This window comes from Chiloscyllium plagiosum, unplaced genomic scaffold, assembly GCF_037043375.1.
Source record: "Chiloscyllium plagiosum isolate Xiang-an unplaced genomic scaffold, Cpla_swu_hap1 HiC_scaffold_19, whole genome shotgun sequence".
Lineage (NCBI taxonomy): Eukaryota > Metazoa > Chordata > Chondrichthyes > Orectolobiformes > Hemiscylliidae > Chiloscyllium > Chiloscyllium plagiosum.
The window spans coordinates 64,674,063-64,698,940 of NW_028270157.1; the positions used below are offsets into that span (position 1 = coordinate 64,674,063).

General features: G+C 39.5%; 1 protein-coding gene across 1 annotated transcript in view; it reads right to left on the reverse strand.

Annotated features, from left to right (window-relative positions):
• The window catches only part of ipo8 (importin 8), a 113,049-nt gene that overhangs the window by 42,388 nt on the left and 45,783 nt on the right, over positions 1-24,878 (reverse strand). Inside the window, exons 4-11 of the mRNA XM_043709009.2 lie at positions 24,414-24,572; positions 21,405-21,561; positions 16,538-16,627; positions 12,627-12,721; positions 10,316-10,400; positions 8,194-8,328; positions 4,385-4,484; positions 3,073-3,149 (exon numbers count right to left, since the gene is read on the reverse strand). Coding sequence (XP_043564944.1) covers positions 3,073-3,149; positions 4,385-4,484; positions 8,194-8,328; positions 10,316-10,400; positions 12,627-12,721; positions 16,538-16,627; positions 21,405-21,561; positions 24,414-24,572 — 898 coding nt within the window. The remainder of the gene's footprint in view (positions 1-3,072; positions 3,150-4,384; positions 4,485-8,193; positions 8,329-10,315; positions 10,401-12,626; positions 12,722-16,537; positions 16,628-21,404; positions 21,562-24,413; positions 24,573-24,878) is intronic.

Below are 24,878 nucleotides of genomic sequence, written 5' to 3' on the forward strand. Positions count from 1 at the left end.
ATATGGACATTTTGCAAGATGTCACCATCTATTTCGCTACTTTCTGTATCTTCCATATCCTTTTCCACAGTAAATACTGATGCAAAATACTCGTTTAGTATCTCCCCCATTTTCAGCAGTTCCACATAAAGGCCGCCTTGCTGATCTTTGAGGCACCCTATTCTCTCCCTAGTTACCCTTTTGTCCTTAGTGTATTTGTAAAAATTCTTTGCATTTTCCTTAATTCTATTTGCCAAAGCTATCTCATGTCCCCTTTTTGCCCTCCTGATTTCCCTCTTAAGTATACTCCTATGCCTTTATACTCTTCTAAGGATTCACTTGATCTATCCTGTCTATACCTGACATATGCTTCCTTCTTTTTCTTAACCAAACCCTCAATTTCTTTAGTCATGCAGCATTCCCTATACCTACCAGCCTTTCTTTTCACCCTAACAGGAATATACTTTCTCTGGATTCTTGTTATCTCACTTCCCATTTTCCAGCCGTCCTTTTACCAGCAAACATCTGCCCCCAGTCAGCTTTTGAAAGTTCTTGCCTAATACCGTCAAAATTGGCCTTTCTCCAATTTAGAACTTCAACTTTTAGATCTGGTCTATCCTTTTCCATCACTATTTTAAATCTAATAGAATTATGGTCGCTGGCCCCAAAGTGCTCCGCCACTGACACCTCAGTCACCTGCCCTGCCTTATTTCCCAGATCAGGTTCTGGGGATTTATCTATCTTCATGCGTTTTAACACATCCAGCACCTCCTCCTCTGTAATGTGGACTCTTTTCAAATCATCTCTATTTAATTCCCCACAATAAATGCTGACACAAAGTATTCATTTAGGATCTCATCCATCTCCTTTGGTTCCACAGAAAAACAGCCTTATTGATCTTCTTTCCCTGGTTGCTTTTTTGCCCTTAATACACTAATAAAATCTCTTGAGATTTTCCTTGAACATATCTGCCAAAGTTATCTCATGTCCCCTTTTGCCCTGATTTCCCCCCCTAAGTATACTCCTAAACCCCCTGTACTCCTCAAGGGATTCACTTGTTCCCGGCTGTCTATGCATGACATGTGCCCCCTTCTTTTTCTTGACCAGAGCCTCAACATCTCTAGGAGTGTTCCCCATTCCTGCCAGCTTTGTCCCTCACACTAAAAGGAACATGTTGTCGCTGAACTCTAGGTATCTTGCTTTTGAAAGCCTTCCACTTGCCAGATGTCCCTTTGCCTGAAAACAGCCTCCCCCAAGCAACTTTTGAAATTTCTTCTCTCATACCATCAAATTGGCCTTGCCCCAATTTAGCACTTCAACTTGTGGACCAGAACTGTTCTTTTCCATAACTATTTTTAAAACTAATAGAATTATGGGCCCAAAGTGCACCCCCCATTTGTCCTGCCTTATTTCCCACAATTAGGTCAAGTTTGCCCCTTCTCTAGTAGGGCCATCTATATATTGATTGAGAAAGTTTTCTTGAATACACTTAACAGAGTCCTCCCTATCCAAGCCAGGAAAAGCACGGCAGTCCCAGTCTGTGTGTGCAAAGTTAAAATCCCCTATTATAACGCGATTATTCTTACAGCTATTTGCGATCTCCCTACATATTTGCTCCTCAGCTTTCTGCTGACTACTGGAGGCCTGTAGTATCAGTTCCATCAAAATGATCACCCCTATACTTCTGAAGCTGCACTGGACGACCCCCCAGATATACCCTAAGTATGCTTCCCTAATCAAAAACACCAGTTCCCTCCTCTCTTGCCTCCCCTTCTATCCTTTCTGATAGCATCTCTTTCTTCAGCCATGTTTCTGTAATAGCTATGATATCCAGTCTGGTGCAGTTGCTCTATAAGCCTTACACAAAATTTCCTAGTCAGCAGCATGCAAATGCTTGATACTTGCTTCAGAAGGTGCAATCCCGGTTCTCCTCACAGAAGAATTTCCTTCAACAGTCCAAAACCAGCAAATTTGGCAAAGCAAACTGATGGGTAGCCTGCCCTCAAGGTTCTACCATTCCTCTCTGTGCCCACTTGCATGGTGACATGGTGACAGGTAAGTCTGCTCCAGAAGTGGCTCTCTTTTACATGGGAAGCACTTGGCCTCCACTCCATATGCAACAGATCCCAGGACATAGGATCATAAATAAAATTTTAAGGCACAGCAAGTTGATGAAACAACTCATCACAAAGGTTTTGATGCATTGATAAATTATTTTAACAAGTTCTTAGAATTTTGTCTATTGTGACACAAGTCCCAGACAGAATGAAGATGATGGGATGATTTCTCCATCAACTCTGGGATTGATTTTGAATACACATTTCTGTGTAACATTTCTCCACTCACTGTACTTTACTGGAGAAATCATCACACGTATATCAGGAAGCTTTGCTGTACTTTTGGCCATGAGTTATGTTTATAATTCTTGAAGGGTCTGCTTAAAGATTCTCTTTGCTAACAAAATAGACAGTTTTCAGTGGTACATTGCTTAAATTGAAGAGTTCGCTGAATAAACACATTTTGCTGTACTAATTCTCTCCTCACCTCCAACCATCTCACCAATATCGTGAAGTCAAGACTCAACTGATTTTTTTTAAAAGAAAGGTAAGTCAGATATTGCTGCAGTCACATCATTCTGATTATACATCAACAGTGCTCATTATTATCAAATTGGAGAAAACCCCACAAGTTGTGATTCTCCTCAAATTTGTGCCACTCAGCTGTTAATGATGCCAAAACTGTGAAAAGCATCTTCTTGCTGTGAGGCTCCTCTTGCAACTTAATACCTTTTGGGAAATTGGTATTTATGACATTACTACCAATTATCTCAGCCGCCAATCAATGGATGTTGTAAAGGACTTGAATAACAGTGCGGTTTCCGGCCTTGACAACCTGGAGGTCCATCCACTGCAGCAATAGCACTAACTTACATAAAATAGCCTGAAGTCAAGTATAACTTTCCAGACCTCAAGAGCTAAACAGTGTTGTTTCACGAATCAGAATGATGCTGAAAGCTTCAAGCTGCAGCTCAAGGTCATTACATTTTAATAGTTGCAGAATTCAATCTCACTTGACACAGAAGTGGTGCCTCACCTCCTTTCTTTTCTTTGCAGCAGTGTAGAGAAAGTTCTGGGCTGCAATGGTTGGAGAGACATGGTCCTCGAATACATCTGAAAAATATTTAAACAATCTACGAATAAACGCAACTGCAGTTTTCACATACACTAACAAACAACTACCATTGTACTGCCCAAGAAATGATATATAGAGTCATAAAGTCATAGAGATATACAGCATCGGAAACAGACCCTTCGGACCAACTTGTCCATGCCAACCAGATATCCCAACCCAATCTAGTCCCATCTGCCAGCATCCAGCCCATATGCCTCCAAACCCTTCCTATTCATATACCCATCCAAATGCCTTTTAAATGTTGCAATTATACCAGCCTCCACCACTTCTACTGGCAGCTCATTCCATACCCGTACCACCCACTGCATGAAAAGGTTTGTCCCGTAGGTCTCTTTTATATCTTTCCCCTCTCACCCTAAACCTATGCCCTCTAGTTCTGAACTCCCCCACCCCAGGGAAAAGACTTTGTCTGTTTATCCTATCCATGCCCCTCAAGATTTCATAAACCTCTATAAGGTCACCCCTCAGCCTCCGACTCTCCAGGGAAAACAGTCCTAGCCTATTCAACCTCTCCCGATAGCTCGAATCATTCAACCCTGGCAACATGCTTGTAACTATTTCCTGAACCCTTCAAAGTTTCACAACATGTTTCCGATAGGAAGGAGACCAGAATTGCATGCAATATTCCACCAGTGGCCTTACCAATGTCCTGTGCAGTCGCAAAACGACCTCTCAACTCCTGTTCTTAATACTCTGACCAATAAAGGAAAGCATACTAAATGCCTTCTTCACTATCCTATTTACCTGTGACTCAACTTTCAAAAAGCTACGAACCTGCACTCCAAGGTCTCTTTGTTCAGCAACACTCCATAGGACCTTACCATTTAGTGTATAAGTCCTGCTTAGATTTGCTTTCCCAAAATGCAGCACCTCGCATTTATCTAAATTAAGCTCCGTTTGCCACTTCTCAGCCCATTGGCCCATCTGATCAAGATCCTTGTAATCTGAGGTAACCTTCTTCGCTGTCCACAACACCTCCAATTTTGGTGTTATCTGCAAACTTACTAACTATATCTCTTATGCTCACATCCAAATCATTTGTATAAATGCAGAAACTATTTTAATTATCTTAACTTCACAATTAAATAAAACTTTCTTTTGGCTGAGACAATAGAGAGGAAACAGAAATCACTGTCTGGTTCTCTCTGTTTTTAGAAATATAGAAGAAAATTGATAGCACAATCAAATCCAGGGATATTTTTGTGGACCTCACCAAATTTCATCCGAATGTATTCATATGGATCCTCCTGCCAGAGCTCCTCATCTTCATCTTTGTAACACATCAACGGGAAAGCTACTTCTTCAGAAATGCTCTGTATCAATAAGGGGTTTGGGCAGGGGAGGATGGGTGGGGTTTGGTGGGGGGGAGGGAGGAGTGCAAATGATATTGATACGTTGGTAGCAAGAATGTGAGAAAGATGGAGAAAAAAGCAACAGCTTCAGAAGTTTGTATTTATTTTTCAAAATTCCTTAATCCAAAATTATCCAGCAGAAAATAGTCTGCAACTATAAGTAGACAAATAAAATTAAATTAGGGAATAGATTGAAGAACACACACACACACAAGCGTAAAGCAGTGCTTTATTTCTGTCCTATACTGCGAGCATCATAAATGATCATTCTCATGCTGTAAACAAGTGTCATAAAAGGTTTGTAACTTTAGAATAACAATGCATTGAGAATGGAACAATTAAACGTGCTTATAAAGAAATATCAAGGTCCAAGCAAATCACTGGACTGATTCACGGCATTCTTGTGATGCAATGGAATAACCAAAGGATTCCATTAATCCTCTCATCAATCTTTCTCCCAAGCATTTTGCTCACTCTGCCTAACCTCTGATCCTCTGGGTTCACTCAAGCTCAACCCCTTTCCTATCAAGGTCAGGCAGCATCCAGGGAACAGGAGATTTGACGTTTCGGGCACAGGCCCTTCTTCGGCCTGTGCCCGAAACGTCGAATCTCCTGTTCCCTGGATGCTGCCTGACCTGCTGTGCTGTCCCAGCAATAAAGTTTCAAATTTGATCTCCAGCATCTGCAGACCTCACTTTCTCCCCTTTCCTATCAAGTACATTACTAGTTCCCACTTAACCTTTCCAAGTATTAAAGCTTCCTTCCTTTCCATCTCCACACCGATTGTGTCAACACCAAGACAGTCCTAGTTTATCATTCAAAGGAGCTGCACAGTGGAGTCTGTAGTCTGGTCATAAACTGTAAATCCCAGCTGTTGTGATACAGGGATAGCAAGCTAAATAAAGCAGCCTCACAATCACTGAGTTCATGACACAGTGAAATCAAAACCTCAAAATTGGTCAATTATTCCAAACCAGACTTTACAAATAATAGATCCTAGACATCAAGATTATAATTTAAACAAAAAGTAACAAGCTACGATTAAGAATGTAACTTTAGTTGATCACAGACAAACAACAAATCAATCTAATTAATATCTATGATTTAAGTCCAATTTCCTGCCTGGAAACAACATTATTCCTGCAAGAAGCTACCAGGAAGAATTCAGGATGACTGACAGCACTCCCTGGCTGGGAGGCAGAAGATGGGAAATTATAAGCAGTTAGCCTGACCTCAGACATTGCTAAGATATGAGCATCTATCATTTAGGATGAGATTGCGGACCATTAGAAGTGCATGGAAAAGGCAGTGGCTTAGTGCTATTTTCACCAGACTATTAATCCAGAAACTCAGCTAATGTTCTGAAAACCCATATTTGAATTCTGGAATTTGAATCCAACAACAACAAAAAAATCGGCAATTAAGAATTTACTAATGACTATGTAACCATTGTTGATTGCCCGAAAAGTTGGACAGCACAGTGGCTCAGTGGTTAGCACTGCTGCCTCACAGCACCAGGGACTTGGGTTCGATTCCAGCCTCAGGCAGTTTTCTGTGTAGAGTTACACGTTCTCCTTGTGTCTGCATGGGTTTTCTCCGCATGTTCTGGTTACCTCCCACAATCCAAAGACGTGCAGGTTAGGTGAACTGGCCACGCTACATTGCCCATAGTGTTCAGGGATGTGTAGGTTAGGTGCATTAGTCAGGGGTAAATATACAGCAATAGTGTAGGGGAATTGGTCTGGTTGCGTTACTCTTCGGAGGGTTGGCGAGGACTTGTTGGGTCAAAATAGCCTGTTTCCACACTGTAGGGATTCTATGATTCCATGAAAAATCTGACTCACTAACATCCTTTAAGGAAAGAAATCTGCCACCCTCACTTGATCTGGTCTACATGTGACTCCAAACCCACAGCAATGTGGTTGCCTCTTAACTGCCTCCTGACCAATTAGGATGTTCACAGACATGTTCACAACAATGATCCCAGGAATGAAAGGCGAAGCATTTGAGGAGCACTTGAGGATCTGGGTCTGTACTAGATAGAGTTTCAAAAGATGAGGGGGATCTTATCAAATTTTACAGAAAACTTGATAGGCTGGATAGTGTGGTTGTGGAGAAGATGTTTCCACTTGGGAGACCACAACTAGAGGGTACAGCCTCTTACAACTGAGATGAGGAGGAATTTCTTCAACCAGAGCATGGTGAATCTGTAGAAGTCATTGCTGCACAAGGCTGTGGAGGCCAAGTCATTGAGTGCTGTTATGCCAGAGATTCTTGATTAGTAAGGGGATCACAGGTTATGGGGAAAAAGTAGGAAAATGGGGTTGAGAAACCTTTCAGCCAAGATTGAATGAAGAAGCAGACTCTATGGGCCAAATGGCATAATTCGTCTCCTTTACCTTATGGTCTACAAGGCACTAGGCCCTGTAGAGAGAAAATAAGCAGCTGAGTATACTAGTAGTTTAATATTATGGAATATATGGAAGTTAATTTGGCAGTTATATAGTTAACATAATGGAGCAATGCATGCATAGGATCATGTAACAGATAAGCAATAAATGAGCTCATGCTGAAGACAATGGTAGCAACACTGTGATAGGTGAGTGATACAGGAGCTAACGCTAGAGACGCTGGTGGTGTAATGTGATAGGTTAAGTATAAAGTAGCTGACCAGCGTGGCAGAAGATGATTAGTTGGAAGGACAAAGCAAGCTAGTATGATTGGCTATGCTAATGACACCACATAAGCACAGGAACTAGAAAAGTATAAACAGTCGTGGCCCCAAGAATTGGGGGCAGTTGGGAAGCCATTTTCTGATTGTCACAGCTTTTGTTTGCAAATAAAAGTTTAACTTTGTGAAGGATTTTCTGCGTGACCTTTCAACAATATCTGGTATATTAAAAACTGATGAACAGTGAAGTTTGTCAGGTCAACAAACCAGAAATAACCAGTATGTGGTAGCATCCTTACCTCTGGACCAGAAGGTCTGGGTTTAAGTCAAATCTGCTGCAAAGGTATGTCACATGCTTGAACTGGTTGAATAAAAGTGTCTAAAACTAGCCAGTACAATCTATGAGTTTGGTGAATTCAGTTTAAGCACCACATTCACACGATTCCCCTTATTAATTTTCTGACATGTAAAGGTTATATTACAAAGAGGATTACATAAAAGACAAGTAGCATGCATAGCTTATTTGTAGTTCAAAGAGAAGTTCAAATACATGAAAAGGCTACTTAACTCAATTTCCAGTCTGATTTGCATCAGTTGATGTTAAATGGGGGTTCTGTCTAGGCCCTACCTTCTGGAATCCCTTCCATAAAACCTTTCCACCTCTTCCACTCCTTTAAAACATAAAGCTTTTTTTTGCTGCCTGCCCTAATATTTTGTATTGTTCAATGTCCAATTTTGTCGGATGACACTCCATTACTGCATTTTAAAAAAGTGTTAAATAAACTCCAAGTTGTTTTAGCGGAAGACATGAAACTATAACAAGCCCAAGTGCACCTAGGCCAATGGAGAAAAAAAGTCTAAATTTTAGAGAAACATCCCAACAGCAAAGAACCAGATTTTCAATAACTGGAGTCTCATCCTTTGCCAGCAAGTTAACAACGTACAAACGTAACAAAATTAGCAGCAAGCACAGATATACAAGGCACAGATGTTGCTTACCTGAATGTGTGGCTTCATTTGTTTCCATGTGAGAGAGTGGTTGACACCTTGGTTCAGGTAATTAAGGACTTGCTGCAGTACACGAGGTGCAACATACTGTTTCTGTCGGTACTGATCGATCAGCTTGAGTAACACCTGGGACAAGAGAACATCGCCAATGAAGCACACCATCTAACTAGACATAGGGCAGGCCAACTTAGATGTCTTGTTTTCACTTTAACTAGAAAATCGTGTTTGGGTGAATGCTGAGTTTTAAGCTTATTATATGGGCTGGTTTTTAAATTTGAAATCTGAGATTCTAGTGAGGTTTAAAAAAAAGCTGCTCCTGCCACAATTCTGCAGTGTCAAAAAAATTCATAACTTGTTTTCTTCACTGGAAACAAATTAATTCCATAACAATTGGATTCAATCAATGAGAATTAACAGTGATGTTATTATCTCGAATTTCGAGTACGCAAACTAATCATTTGTCTCATAAGCTCTCTGTCAATCTTTATGCTCCACATGAGCCTTCTCCGACCCATCACTATATCTGTATACACTTTCTCTCTCATGTCCTTAACTAGCTTTCCTTTAAGTGGTATTTATGGTATCAACCAGGGATAGACATATCCCCTGTACCTATAACTTGAAAAAAAAAGAGAAATAGGCAGACATTTAGGTCAGTGCCTAGCTCAAACTCACTAAATCTGATTTATCGGGGTGGGACATGAAGAGAAGGGAAAAACTGTGCCAAATCTTGGAGGAACTGCTCAACATATGTAAGTAAAGCCCTTGAACACATTTTCAGCTGAAGGAGATGACATAATGGAGAACCAATAAACTCTATATGGGTGACACTTCCAGCACTCAATTATAAAGCCGAAATATGGACAAAAGTGTTCAACTTGGCATCCCAGTGAAAGGTAATCTACAGTAACAGCCTCAGAGAGCAGAAAAGTAGGATAAAGAAAACAGAATGAATTGCACAACCTAGCGATGAACATTCAACCAACAGTCATAGACTGCATGCTGTTTCATCTCTTGTATCTGTCACCCTACATGTTGCAGCCCAGACCCCTGGAAAATGGACACACTGCAAATTAATTGGGCTGATAACTTCCCCAAATACAATTCAAAATCAGGAGGAAATGACTGTGGTCTAAAGCAGTTTTTCTTTTTGATTACATTGATTTTCAGATGGATAACTGATTGCATTAAACTGCAGCTAAGCTTTTACTGGATTCGAGAACATTGCTTCAAATATTTTCTACATCTCATGCTTCCAATTATAAATTAAGCATGTTGTTTGCCAGATTAGTTATTTATTCCAAACATTTGCTATAAGTATACAAGCTTTTCCTGATACATAATCAAAACATAACTTGTCTTTATTTCCAGTCATTCTTTTATCTCACTTCCTGATAAAAATAATTTCACCTGCATATCATTTAAGATTTTGTGCACCAATGAGGTCTTCACTAAACTGCTAGTTTGCCAGGCTTGAAGTTTAAGCTTCTCTCATCTTTCCTGTTAGCTGAGGGATAGATAGCGAAATGTAATGATTTGAGGTAGACAGAATGTCTGAAATAGAAAACATACAAATTCCCCTATGACCTTGTAAATAAAGCCAGTACTCACTGTAATACTTGAATTACTTTGGCTCATGATTGAGTCACGAGGTGTGACTCCATTATTAAGAGCTGAACACAATGTAAACTGACATATCAACGCAGTACTGAAGGAGCACTACATTGTCAGAACTGTGTTCCTTCGTGCAACATTAAACTGAGACCCATGTGTTTTGTTCCAGTGGAAATAAACAATAGCCTGCTGTGCGATCTTCAAAGTAAGGAGTTCTCTCTATGTTCTAGCCAACAATTATTACACAAATAAAACCAATAATACCATTAAAACAATTGAACTGATATTTATCTCTTTTTGGCGTGAGATTGCTGGTGCAGATTACGTAACAACCATTGTATTCCAAAAGCTAATCTGTTACTTTGGAGGCACGATTTTGGAATTTAGACACAGAGCAGATAACAATTAAATAACTCAGAAATGGACACAGAACCAATTTTACATAGTTGTCACTGAACATCCCAAAAAGGTCATTTCAAGACAATCATAATGCTCTTACCTGCTGAATACCTACAGCATATGTTTTAAAAAAGAATTCTGAAAACTCATTGTACTCTTTTGTTACATTCCCAGGACTTCCATATCTGCAGAGAAAGTGATTTTTAAAAGCATGAGAAAATGTCATGGTCAAATTATAACAAAATAGAAATGAATTTAAACAGGTTGCAATCTAAATGTAAATGTTTAACTTTTGGTTTAACTTATGAGACAAAAATCAGTGTACCCTATAAAGCTATTCAGTTCATGAGATACATTCATAAAGGAGCAGAAATAACAATGCAACTTCAGCAATAAGCTGCTTTGGAATTAACAGAAGTGCTGTTGCACTCAATCAGCAAAACCTAAACCTTTTATCTCGAGACTAATAGAGTACGTGTCAGGCTTTGAGACAATCTCTGTTTTAGTCAGATCTTCACCAATTTCTATCAATTCTGGATCAGAACTAGAATTGTGCTTCATGTTTCCCTGAGTTATGAATTCCATAATGCTCTCTTTTTCTCTGTGGAATATTCCTCCACCAAAAACCTTTTCTGATCAACTGGCTTGTGTATGGCCTTTGCTCAAGTCAATCTGTGGTCATATACTACAAGACACAAGTGGGAGTCACAGCAAACTGACTCGTTCTCAATCACCAACAATTTGCGTGAATCACTTTGTCTCTGATTAGCTGTTAGCTACAGCAACACTTTGAGAGTGGGAACTCACTACATTGGGAATGACCGCTTTTCATCACCATTCTCTCGCAAATCTTACTCAATTTCACTGTTTCACTCTTCCCAAATTGAACATATTAATGAGGTAGAGTGCTCTCATCACTGGAATGCTAGATATTAACAGCAACCAGTTTCTCTGGTAACAAGGTGGTAGCCATGAACTGTTTTTTCATGGAGAAAAACACACTAAAGTAATAGATCGCTATCTGTCCCGATATAAAAGAGAACTACTCCTCGGTATTGTGTACTGAGCTTCTGCTCCTCCTTTCTCAAGATAGTTTTCTAAGTTTAATGCATTTTAGAAACACAAGTTATTTTGAATACTTGACACCTTTTTCACCACATTAGTAACAACTGGTTATATTTTGGAAGCTATTGCAGTACTGATTCATCAGTTGGTAATCAGCAGGAGGTTTCTTTGCCTACATTATACCTGATGCAATGACAGTTCATGGGACTGAAGTCAATGTTGAGGACCCCAGGGCAATTCTCCACTTACTGTATGCCATTGTGCCGTGACCTCTGCTGGGTCTATCCTGCCAGTGAGACAGGTCATGATAGTGTTTTCTGAGAGACTATCTATGAAGTAAGATTCCACATATTACTATGTCACTGTCAGGCTGTAGCTTCACTAGTCTGTGGGACAACTCTCCGAATTTTGGCACAAGCCTCTGATATTCCTAAGGCAAACTGTACAGGATTAACACCATTGAATTTGCCCTTATCGTTTCTGGTATCTAGTTTGACGACAAGGCGCCGCTGTAGTTTCATTCCTGTTTTGAGATATTCTAGCGGTTGATACAACTGAGCTCCTTGACAGGCCATTTCAGAGGGCATTTAGAGTTTTTTTTTCATTACCAGAGCTTAAAAATGTGTTGCTGGAAAAGCGCAGCAGGTCAGGCAGCATCCAAGGAGAAGGAAACGTCGATTCTCCTTCTCCTTGGATGCTGCCTGACCTGCTGCGCTTTTCCAGCAACACATTTTTAAGCTCTGATCTCCAGCATCTGCAGTCCTCACTTTCTCCTTTTCATTACCAGACCAAAGAAAGGACAGAAATAACAGATGACAAGAAGTGCTTCTTTTCAAAGTTACCAATTTCTGGAATAAGTTATTAATTTGTGCAGCACGTGGCCAGGCATATTTGTTGCATGCAGTGAAAAGAGGGGTAGATGGACATCTGCATGCAGTACGATGACTCTAGTATTCAAGAACAATGATGCCAATAATGTGGAACACTATTAATGACAGTTGATAACTTAAAGGCCAATGTGCATTGGATATTGAAGACTACAAGCCTCAGATAACCATGTTCTCTGGTGCTGCTGATTCTTTCGTCTTACATCTTGACTTTATAATTCATGATTCAAGTCCCTTCCTCTGTTAGCTTTCCTTCAATATCTGCTTGTCAGCTGCTAAAGCCAATGACTTTTTCAACAGTCAACAGCCATGTTGTATTGCTTCAACTGAATCTTTAGTGTGCCGTTTTGGAGCCTCTGTTATGTGACTTGCTTTCTTCTGCCAGTTCTCCATAAATCACCTTCTAGCAAGCATTGCTCATTGATACCAAGTGAATTGACTGATACTTTTTTGATCTACCTTTCAAAGAGTCTTGTAACCAAGTGCAAAGCCCACTTCTTACACTTCCACCATACCAGCTCAGGCCTGTCATCTTCATCCACCTGCAATGTTTCCTGTAAAGTTAAGGAACAGCTGAAAATGCATTCAACTACTTTTATTCCATCGCATACAGTATATTGCACATTCGCTCATGTAAATGAATAGTCACAAAGATATGACATTTCTCAATTTTTCTGGATATTCAACTAAGTGTTACACCATCACTACATCTTCAGGGTAGTAGTGTAATGCTGCACTGTTATCAAGGAAATCAGGGTTCACTAGATTTGTTTTGTGTTCAGTTCAGAATCAAGTTTCGGTTCAGGAAAACAAGTGCATCCTAGCAAAAGGATTTTGGTTTGTAAAACCTCAAGTCTCACCTGCAGGAGACTTTGAGCTATCAGAACTGAAGAGGGACTTAGGCCATCAGAACTGGAAAGAAGTCTCTAGGCCGTCAAAACTGAAGAGTCTGGTAATAAGATATTAAAGACTTAAGATAGAAGCAACAGTTTATTGGGATTCAGTATCTGTAACAGATATTGCTAGGAAGCAAGTTAAAACTTTGTTCTGCCACTTGTGTTAAGATCTTTCTAAACTATAATATAGAGTTTTGTTTTGCTTCCCTTTCAGTAAAAAACAAGCCTTTTGATGAAAGAAAATTGGCAGACTTGTGTGAATATGTTCAGTGACTAACCATCATTCTCACCAACTGCAAAAAGCCTCATTTCACTCTGGGACCCCACTTTTACAGTATTAACATTTGTTAGCATCATAACAATATGCAAAATGTTTCAGGCCAAAACACCAACGCGTACACATTGTTATTAGTTCTATCCTGTCACTTTTTAAAATTCATTTGCTTGACCAGCATTTACTGCCTGTCCCTAGTTGCCTTTGAGAAGGCAGCGGTGAACCAGCTTACTGAACCGCTGCAATTCACATCCTGGCAGACAGCACAATGCCATCAGGAAAAGAGTTTCATGATTTTGACCCAGCCGCACTGAAGGAACAGTAATATGTTTCCAAGTCTGGATGGTAAGTGGCTTGGAGGGGAACTTGCAGCTGGCAATGTTCCCATGTATCATTGCATTTGTCCTTCTAAATGGAAGTGGTCATGGGTTTCAAAGTTGCTAAGGATCTTTGGTGAATTTCTACAATGCATCTTGTAGCTGGTACACACTGTAGGTACTGAGTGACAATGATGGAGAGAGCGGATGGTTATGCATGTGCTGCAAATTAACGAGTTGCTTTATTCAGTGATGATCATGCCACTGAATGTTAAAGGGCAATGGTGAGATTGTTTCTTTTTGAATATGGTAATTGCCTGGCATTCATGGTGCGCAAATATCTGTTGCCATTTTTCAGCCTGAACCAGGTCATGTTGCATTTGGACATGTACCGCTACACTATCTAAGCAGTTGCAAATGGTGCTGAACATTGTGCAATCACTAGTGAACATGCCTACGGTAGTGGGAAGGTCATTAGTAAAGCTGAAGATGCTGAGGCTTAGGACAATTAAGAGTACCAGCAGAATAATATTGTAACATGTGTAACTATCCAAAATAAAGTCCTGATGAAGGGCTTATGCCTGAAACATCGATTCTCCTGCTCCTCAGATGCTGCCTGATCTGCTGTGCTTTTCTAGCACCACACTCTCGACTAAAGTCATGGTTTCCCAAATTAAAAGAAGTTATGATGCTATTAGATTAGATTAGATTAGATTAGATTAGATTACTTACAGTGTGGAAACAGGCCCTTCGACCCAACAAGTCCACACCGACCCGCCGAAGCGAACACTATTGTTGGAACACTTGCGATTTTCTTACTACCTCTTGTACCATTCCTCATTTTCTAAGTGCCAAGGCAAGTGGCATGTCGGCAAACATGGTATTCCAAATTTTCACACCACAGCAATAGGTTGTTGTACCTCTGCTTAAGCCAGTTGTACAGTCTGGAACCATCTGTAATTTCAGACATCCATGCCAAATGGCGTGTTGACAAGAATTATTTATAAACTGACCTGTTTTGACTTGGGGAAAGAAAACTATGAGATGGTTTTCCAATCATTTTTCTTACTTATGTTTGATGGGAACAGAAATGCTCTTTCTAGAAGATGCCCTATCCGACAACAGCCAGCTTTTGAGCTATGAGATCATGGCTCCTCTGTCCTCACTTTTGCCAAGTCCACCAGATCCACCATTGGGTGGATCCACTCATAACCCAGAGTGGACCAACTGGAGCTGGTGCTCATACAACAGCATGGTCAACCACACCCAGGGGTCATTCAGACATCCCTGTGATTCTATTAGTACTAATATGCTGCTAATTATTGTTTTTTGGCATGTATTAATTTCAGTCAGTCCCAACCCCGAACTGAACATTATTGTTTCCTGGTGACGTTGGTGTGCTCGTCGCTTTTTCCATTGTTTATACTAATGCAGAATAATTCTTAAGCATGTCTGTGATTTTCTTGCTTTCATTGACAATATCATCGCTATGATTTTCAAGGAATTCACATTGTTCCCAGTTATCCTTTTTCCTAATAGCTGCAAAGAGAGAATTAATTTTGATGGTTCTTATTCTTTGACGGTTTCCTTTCACACTCTGCTTGCAGCTCGGAGAATTTGCTGTTGTCACTCTTTGTTGTTCTTTGTACATTTCCCATTCACCATATGTGTGCTTAATTTTACATTTTAAATACATTTCCTTTCCCTTTTACATTGTCTATTAGTTGTGCCTTCCTGTTTTTTTCAGCAAGTAAAACACGTACATTTTGAGATATCAACTGTTTCTGTATCATGTTAAAATCTGTTTCACTGGTCGAACTTTTTACTCATTAACAGATGTATCTCATGATTAGATTATTGTGGGTAGTCTGTTTCATTACAGTGATGGCAGCCCTACCTAAATATAGATACTTAGATGATGTTTTGGATTTCCTTCCTTTAAACACTATATTGATCTAATAACGATCATAAGAGACAGATAGTGAAGCAGTAACAAGAGAGATGGGACAGAAGGAACAATTGGGAGAGAGAATACAAAACAAAGAACATTAGTACAAACATATTAGAAAAATAGAGAGAAAGAAGAATCAGACAAATGGACAAAAAAAAATGTGATAGGAAAGAAAAGCCAAAATAAGAGAGCATAATCCAGACTTTTTGCAAATCTTTGAATATAGAATATGCTAAAGGTCACATCATTACTGGCCTCTTAGTCCAGAAGTCAAAAAGTGTGGTGCTGGAAAAGCACAGCCAGTCAAGCAGCATCCAAGGAGCAGGAGAGTAGACATTTCGAGCATAGGCTCTTCATCATTTCTGACCGCCTGTGCCTTTCCAGCACCACACTTTTTGACTCTGATCTCCAGAACCTGCATTCCTCACTTTCTCCTTTTTAGTCCAGAAGGTTGGTCACCCTGATTTAGATCAACAAAAATGTACAGGAGCCGGTTTTGGACTGGGGTAGACAAAGTTACCTGATGAAGGAGGAGCGCTCTGAATGCTAATGCTTCCAAATCAGCGTGTTGGATTATAACCTGGTGTTAAGTGAATTTAAACTACATCAACAAAGGCGAAGTAATTTGTAATGAACAATCATCCTTTTTTGACAGAGCACAATGACAGGAACTTGATGCATTACTTAAGAGACTGAGGTTCAAAGCTAGTCTTAGTAGTACAGGAAGTTCCCGTATGACTAAAATATCTGGTATTTTCAATCCCTCTTATTTCATAGAATCAATAAATATAACTGTTGTTCCATCTGCACGCACGCATGTGCACACACACACACCCCAATAGAAATGGGCAAGAGGCACATAATACATAAGCACATACCCAATTAGACGTTCAATACAACAAAGTAAACATTTCATTTCAAAAAGCACTTACAGAAGGAACATCACGGTCAATGATTGTTCGGAATATTTCCATCCATTGAGTCATGGTTTGTTTATTTACCAGTTGCAGTGGTAGTGTGTACTAGCAAAAGGGAGCCAGAGACACAAGTTAGTTGAACAAATCTCCAAAAACTAAATCAAACTGTCAGAAATTTCTGATTAGAGATGTAGTCCTTTCCATTTAGTTACTTCATATTTAACTGATGAGTTTCAAGATCAGTCAAACACACAACAATGAAGATTACCAAATGCTCTGACTCAAAAGTTAATGAACAGTAGGGCGATACAACTTAATGATGATGGAGGGTAAATATATCCGGGAAAAATAACTGAAGAAGAGTTTGTTTCCTCTTACCTCTCCCAATGTAAAATCCTAAGACAATGAGTAAGTTTATTACCAGAACCATAACAATGATGGAGGATGGGAGAAAAGAGAAACTCTTCCATTTTTACCTTGTTTAGTGATTCACTTTTATTTATTCATGGGATAAAGGTTAGGCCAGCATTTACTGCCTATTTATTTCAAGCTTTATGGAAATACCTGGAGTGGTTCCTTTAAAAGAAATAACTGCAAGTTCAATATGGACTCTCAAGTTTTTTTTTAAAAATGCTTGTTTGCATGAAATCACAAGACTGGTAAAAACTGCTTGCTTTTCTGTAGAGAGATCCTAGATCATATTTTTGCATAGTGAGTAGTTTGGAGAATGGAAACAATTCCAGGGACTGTTTTTGAGCAGCAAGTAACATGGAGATTGTCTTGTTTAATAGTTGGAGAGAAGCTTCTGGAGAACACATTGAGTTAGAGAAAAGTCTACTAATATCAGCGGAATTGGGAGGAAAACTTACTAACAACAAGTTGTCTAGCTCATCTCTCTCAATTCTGAGTGGAAAACCCTCTTATTGAGTTCAAGGTGAATCTATTCCTTCTTTTGAAACAGGGATTGAAGAAACATCAAATTTACAATTCCTGAGCAAACTGTGCCTGCAAGACTCCAGAGACAGCCATCCATGATTAGTGAACTGACCACATGTGTCAGAAATCAGAGCAACAAACTCCAGGCTCTTCTATGCTTTTTATGTGCTTTTGTTTATAAGAATAATCCATTGGCTAAGTATTTTTATTTTCAGGGAGCCAATCTTTCCAGAAAAATTTATTTTATTTCCCTTCCTTTTTGAGAAGAAAGTGTTTTGCATGTGGAAATTATTTAACAGGTAAGTGCTTATACTTCTATATCACTGTCTATGTTAACCAATTGTTGCACCGTAATTAAATAAGTTTTGTTTCGATAATAAACTAATATTTATGCTCATTACGAAACCTGGTTGATAGATCTTGTTGTTTAAGTAGGTAAGAATTTTAATTGGTGATCCTTGTAATTAAAAAAAGTATTTTTATTTTATGTTTTGTTCCATGGAATCGTGGGACTACAGTGATGGTATACTATCCTACAGCTGCAGTTGTAACAGTTACATGAATACAAAGATTTTTTAATAACAATCATCACCAAGGAGTAAAAGCCTCCTCTGCTATTGGCACAGGGTACTGAACATCCCTATGCACCTCACTTCAGTATTATTCCACACCTTATCTGCCATCCGTGGCTAAATGAACGTGTTAGGAATTATGTTTTTGATTCATAATAAATAAAAATATTAATAAATTTAATATAATATAAAGAATTTAATAAAATACATAAAAAATTGAGTAACAGACACAAAGTCATGAACAGAGTGATCTCAATACTCCTACTTTTCTACAGTGGTTGAAATTTAAAAGTGCTTCATTAATCTGTTGTGTGCTGTCTGAAGTTGTGAAAGGCTCAATATAAATGAGAGTCTTCCTCATAATTACACGCATACAAATTTTATCATTTGCCAAGAGGGATACAGTTATGATGAATAGCACAGCATTGGTGCATGTTGATTCACTTCAATATATTGGAAACGCCAACATTTCTGTATGGAGTGGGCAGCCCTACTCCTGGTCAACTCAACTCCTGTCAGAATCATTGCTCCAGGCAGAGGAATGCCAGCTCAAGAAGTGGTGAAGCTATTGGTGCAAAGATAGAACACAGGAAGCCATTCAGTTCTTTAAGACAACACAAATTCTTCGCGGAAGAAACAAGTACTGTATATACATTATCCTTCTACCCCAAAAGCCCTGCCATTTTCCCTCTTTTCAAGTGTGCGTTCAAATTCTCTTTGAAGGTTATTAATGAAGCTGTTTTTCTGACACTACATTCCAGTTTGTAATAGATCATAGCGTATTTTTCCCCCTCATGCCCTCTTTTCCTCTTGTGCCAATTTTCCCAAATCTAGCTTGTCATAGCAAAGGAGAAGCAACATTCAATTATATTTTGGATGGACCACTAGAGCAGGTCTGATACATCTCAGGGTGCAAGTCTCTTAGCAGTCACTAAGAAGTCATCAATGCTTGCAACTGCTCTACAGAAACCCAGAAACTGCAGAAAGATCAGCTGAATCTGATTTCGAATTTTGCTGAAAGTGGAAGCCTGAAAATCTTCACACAATTAATTACATATACCATCTTTGAAACAAGGTGTGAATGTTTAATATTGCTTGGAGGACTAAGTTTTGAAAGACTGTGGAAAACAGAATTATTTCAGGTTTTGTGGAAATATTTGCATTGGTTTGTGTAAAAAAAGTCATTGGAAATTAGTGGACAGCACGGTGGCACAGTGGTTAGCACTGCTCCTCACAGCACCAGAGACCCGGGTTCAATTCCTGCCTCAGGCGACTGACTGTGTGGAGTTTGCACATTCTCCCCATGTCTGTGTGGGTTTCCTCCAGGTGCTCCGGTTTCCTCCCACAGTCCAAAAATGTGCAGGTTAGGTGAATTGGCCATGCTAAATTGTCCGTAGTGTTAGGCGAAAGAGTAAATGTAGGGGAATTGGTCTGGGTGGGTTGTGCTTCGGAGGGTTGGTGTGGACTTGTTGGGCCGAAGGGCCTGTTTCCACACTGTAAGTAATCTAATCTAAGTTCATGGTGGACATTGGAAATTATTTTTAACAAGGCTGCCTGCAAAATAACACGACTAGTGAAAACTACTTACTTTGCTGCAGACTCCTGCAGGGGCTGCTTTGAACAGTGACTGGCTTGAGCAGGTGCTTGTTTTATCTAGTTCAGTTGGAGCATAGCATTTAAACATGGATTACTTCAGTATTTGAAGAGTCGCAAATGGTGCTGAACTATGTGCAATCATTGGCAAACATCACCACTTTTGAGTTTATGATGGAGTCATAGATGAAACAGCTGAAGTGCTTGGGCCTAGAACACTACCTAGAGGAATTCCTACATAGTTGTCCTGAAACTGAGATGACTGACCTCCCACAACTGCAACCATTTTCATATGTGACAGATATGACTCCAACCAGCACAGAATTCACCACCGATACCAGTTTTGCTCAGGCTCCTTGATGCTACATGCTGGCAAATGTAGCTTTGATGTCATGGGCTGTCACTCTCACCTCACCTCTCGAATTTAGCTCTTTTGACAGTTTGAACCAAGGCTGGAATGACATCAAGAGCTGAGTGGTCCTGATAAAATCCAAACCGGGTGTCACAGAGCTTTTTGTTTTGTGTAAAGTGGTTAGAAATGAGTTCTAAAATAGGATCAATCCATCTGAGGTTGTCAGACTAGCAAAAAACCTTGTGCTTTTGATGTACATGATTGTGTGTTGGACTGGCATATTATGAAGAAGGGCTCATGCCCGAAACATCGATTCTCCTGCTCCTTGGATGCTGCCTGACCTGCTACGCTTTTCCAGCAACACATTTTCAGCTCTGCTCTCCAGCATCTGCAGTCCTCAGTTTCTCCTGGCATATTATGTTCAATTATGGTTAGATAGCAACTAAAGGATGTTCCATTTCTTCAGAACCCACAAAGTAAACTCCATAAAATTAGTTATCCAATGGAAAAACTGCTCCCATTATAGTATCCCATCATGAAGTGGCTAAATTCTAACTGCAAAGCAAAGTGCCCTGTTCCTCAACAGCTTGAATGTGCAGTTTCCAAAGAAGATTTGACAGAGAAAGATTGCAGAGGAAAGTGAAGTATGTAACAACACCAGGCTTTCTGTAAACATGTCTTTGCACTTCAGTAACCTGTCAATACTCAATGCTAAACACAGTAAGAATACTCAGTTAAACACGGCAAGAATACTCAGTTAAACATGGCATCTGAACAGTATCAATACGCCCAATATGCTAAAAAGTTAGGAATTTTGCATATGGTGAAAGGAGAGGTAAGATTTATATAGTCTTTCATGACCCCAAGATACCCAGTATGCTTTCAATCAATAACGCCTTTGTCATGTGTAATCACTAATGTAGGAAGGGTGACAACCAACTTGCACCTCAGATCCCAGTATCAGCAACGTGTGTGGTGAAGGGTATGATGTATGGAAACCAGAATGGCCATCGAATAGTAAGAATATGACGTTATTAATAAAGACACGACAGGGCAGCTGGATCAGCTATTTAACTGGGGCCATTAAAACCCTCTTGCATTCGTGAACTGATTACCTTATGAATCGCCGAAAATGTGGAACAAGATCAGACACAATCATGGCCACATTTATTAATATCAGCTATGCATTTCTTGATAAATTGAACTCAGATTCTTGATTTGTTCACTGGATTATCAGTCAAGGTAAAGTGACTACACTACTAGAGATTGTAAATCCATTCATGATCTACTCTCTCCCTCTGGCCTAACTGTACGAAGGTAACTGGCTAACATTCAGATGCTAAAATAAATTGCCTGAACAAATGAAGATGCAGAAGGCAGCCCCAATAATTAAGAAATGCATCTCTGCTATCCTGGGTGTTGTTCATACCTGAACAAGTGCAAAGAAGATTTTCAGGATCTGCTTCTGTATCAGCACTGACCAATGGGATGCATCCGGCAGAAGCTGTATAATTTGCTGCTGAATTCGTGGTAAAAACATTTGCATCGCTGCTATCAGAGGATCTCGTTCTTCTGCCTTCTTGAATCTGATAAAACAAACCAAACGGATTCAGCATCTCCAACAACACTCAAGAAAATTGCCACAGGACAGGACAAAGCCATCCTGCTTGATTGGCACTCCATCCACCAGCTTCAATGTTCATTCATTCCACTAATACAAGATGGGCTGCAGCAAACATCCTACTTCAGCACCTTCCAAATCCACTGCTCCTATCACCTAAAACAACAAGGGCTACGGATGCAACCAGCTCCTGCAATATTCCCACCAGGCCACGCACTGTCCTGAAGTGGTATGGTACTGCTTTTCTTTCATCATAACTGAGTCAAAATGTTGGAACTTTCATTAGCACTATGGGCATTCCTACAACTCAAGGTGGCAGGTCACAATCACTTTCTCAAATACATTTAGGAATGGTCAACAAATGCTGATCTAGCAGCAATACCCACAATCCATGAACAAATACTTTTAAAAAAACCTAATAATCTTCAAACATCTCCCAGCAACAGCAGTCAAACTCTACTTCAACTTCAATATTGTATTTATTTACAATTAGATTTTGTGGTCTTAAAAATGCTATAACATACTGCAAATACAGCTCAAAATTTGCAGAGAAATTACGTGATTTTTAAATCCCTATTTTTCAAAAGGTTTGACATACTTTCAGCAAGGTCACAGGAAATTGAAGAGTGATAATGGCGAATCCATAGAACTACCACACTTTTAATGCGAATTCCTGTCTCAGACTCAACTTCAGTCCCTTATAATTTATTTTTACAATTTCAATTAAAAAAATACAAAATAGCCAGGAGAGAATCATAAAGCATTCCATGAAACCAAATTAACCATTGCCAAATTACAAATTTGGTATTTGAAAGCTGTGTAGCCTCCATTACCCAGAGTTCCCACAGGGCTGACTCTTTTAATTTACGTTACAGCCCACTATCTCCATTGGCACCATATATCATTGCCTCCCTATGAACTATGTCAAGGGAGGTCTATTGTAGTCAGCATTATTGCTATAGAAAATACTACAATCCTGTAAGCCTCACTGTTACATAAAATCAGGTCTATAAATAGCGGCTAGTAGTACAGAATTTGAGTAAGGCTGAAAATAAACAAACATATGTTGCTAAATGTTTTTGTACTCATCAAGACAATTGCAAGAAACACTCAAATATAGGGAAACTAACATCCTCACCACATAAGAATGCTGACTGGCTGGCAAGTGAACTCTGATTTGATGAGGCATTGCCATGAAAGTGGCTTGGAGAAAATGAGGTCTGCAGATGCTGAAGAGTTAGAATTGATAAAGAGTGGTGCTGGAGAAAGCACAGCAGATCAGGCAGCATCTGAGGAGTAAGAGAGTCAGGGTTTTGGGCATAACCCTTCTTCAGGATGTCGACTCTCCTCAGATACTGCCTGACCTGCCACCAAGGTGACTCCGAATATTATTATTATTTCCCGTTACGTTTGTACTTATTACAAATTGCCCTGATAAGTGCAAGATAAAATGTTTTTTAATAAAGCAGCAAAATCAGTTTTGAAAAAAAACTATTTTATTGAAAATGAAAACAGAAAACTCTGGAAATCCTCAGCAGCATCTGCAAGGAGAGAAACAGAGTTCATGTTTCAGATCTGTAACATTTCGAAAGAACATTTATCTGCAACTTTAACACAGAGTGTTGCATCACTTGTACAGATGTAATGGAGAAAAAAAAGAAGTCTCTGCAGGAAACATGGCATCAAGGTTAGTAAAGGTAATTGTGAGATTCAAGAAAATATAGTCAAATAGGCTCATTGTGAATACAGATTGATAGCATCTCCCCAAAAATAGAGACAGGGAAGTCAGGATAAGGGAAGTTGGAGATAAAACACCTAGAGACAAGAGAAGGGTGGAAATTGGAGGACAGCTCAATGACGTCTTCTGTGTCAGGGTGGGAGAGCAGGAGCTAGCACCAATGTAAGCATCACTGTATGAGAGAAAGAAGCAAGGGAGGAGCCTGGCAGGACTGGAACAAAGAATGCTGTATATGTCCCACAAAAAAAAAGGTCAGTATAGATAAGACCCATGCTGGATCCCATAGCTGCATCTTTTTATTTTGAGGAAATGAATGAAATTGAATTTGAAGTTGTTCAATCTGTGAGAACAAGTTTAGCCAGATGGAAGACCAATTAGTAACAGGTGGTCTTAAACTATCCTGATGAGGTTTGGAGATGAGAATCACCAGAAAGTCGTACCATAGCAAAAGATTACAGAATTAAAACATGAACTCGGTTTTTCTTTCTCTCTCTCTCTCTCTACAAATGCTGTTAGACTATTGGGTATTTCCAGTATTTTGTTCTTAGTTCAGAATTTTGGCACCTGTACCTCAAGTACCTCTGTATATTTTATGAACTACTGTTGGTATTTTGAAATTGAGTTTCAACTATTGCACAAGACTATTTCATTTTAAAAGCTATGGCATTTAAACTTAGTTTCTCTTGTATGAAACATTTTTATCAAAATTTAATCAAAGCTTTTTATCTTGCATTCATTAGGACAATTTGTAAGAATTGCAAACGGAAAACAATATTTATAGCTAGCTTCATGACAATGCCATGACAAAGCAGAGTCAACCCATCAACACACTTATACATTGTTATTTCTCCTTTACTCTGATATTTGGTAAAAATCAGCCTCCTATACTGAAAAAAAGGACTCTAATCTGCAGTCCAGATTCTAATTGAACTCTTTCTACATGTGTAGCTCTAATCAAGTCCCATTATTGGCTTAAGAAAATTACAATGGTTGCTCAATGAGGTCCATCTTCATCAAATTTTATTTCACTTAAAAATTAATCAACACAACAATAAAAGAAGTATGCTGTAGATACTTACTCATATGTCCTGACCAGCTGATATAAACACATCAGACTGCCAAGCCAGCTTGCATTATTTGGAGACTGGAGGAAAAAGCCAATTTTGTCCACCACTGCCGTCCAACGCCCTGGGAAGTCGTATTTAATGATAGCACGAAGACAGACAGCCAACTGAGACCTTCAAACATTACATTAGCAGATAAATAGTCACATGTCCATGAAATACAAACTGTTCTGCTGCACATTTGGCATGCCCGAGGAAGGACGGCCCAACAACAAAACGAGAAATAGATCAACAAGGCACATAATGGGAGACAGGAAATTGCAACCCCTGGAAAATTTTGAGATATATAGATTACAAGACCATAAGAAATAGGAGTGGAAGTAAGGCCACTCGGCCCATCGAGTCCACTCCGCCATTCAATCATGGCTGATGGGCATTTCAACTCCATTTACCCGTTCTCTCCCTGTATCCCTTCATTCC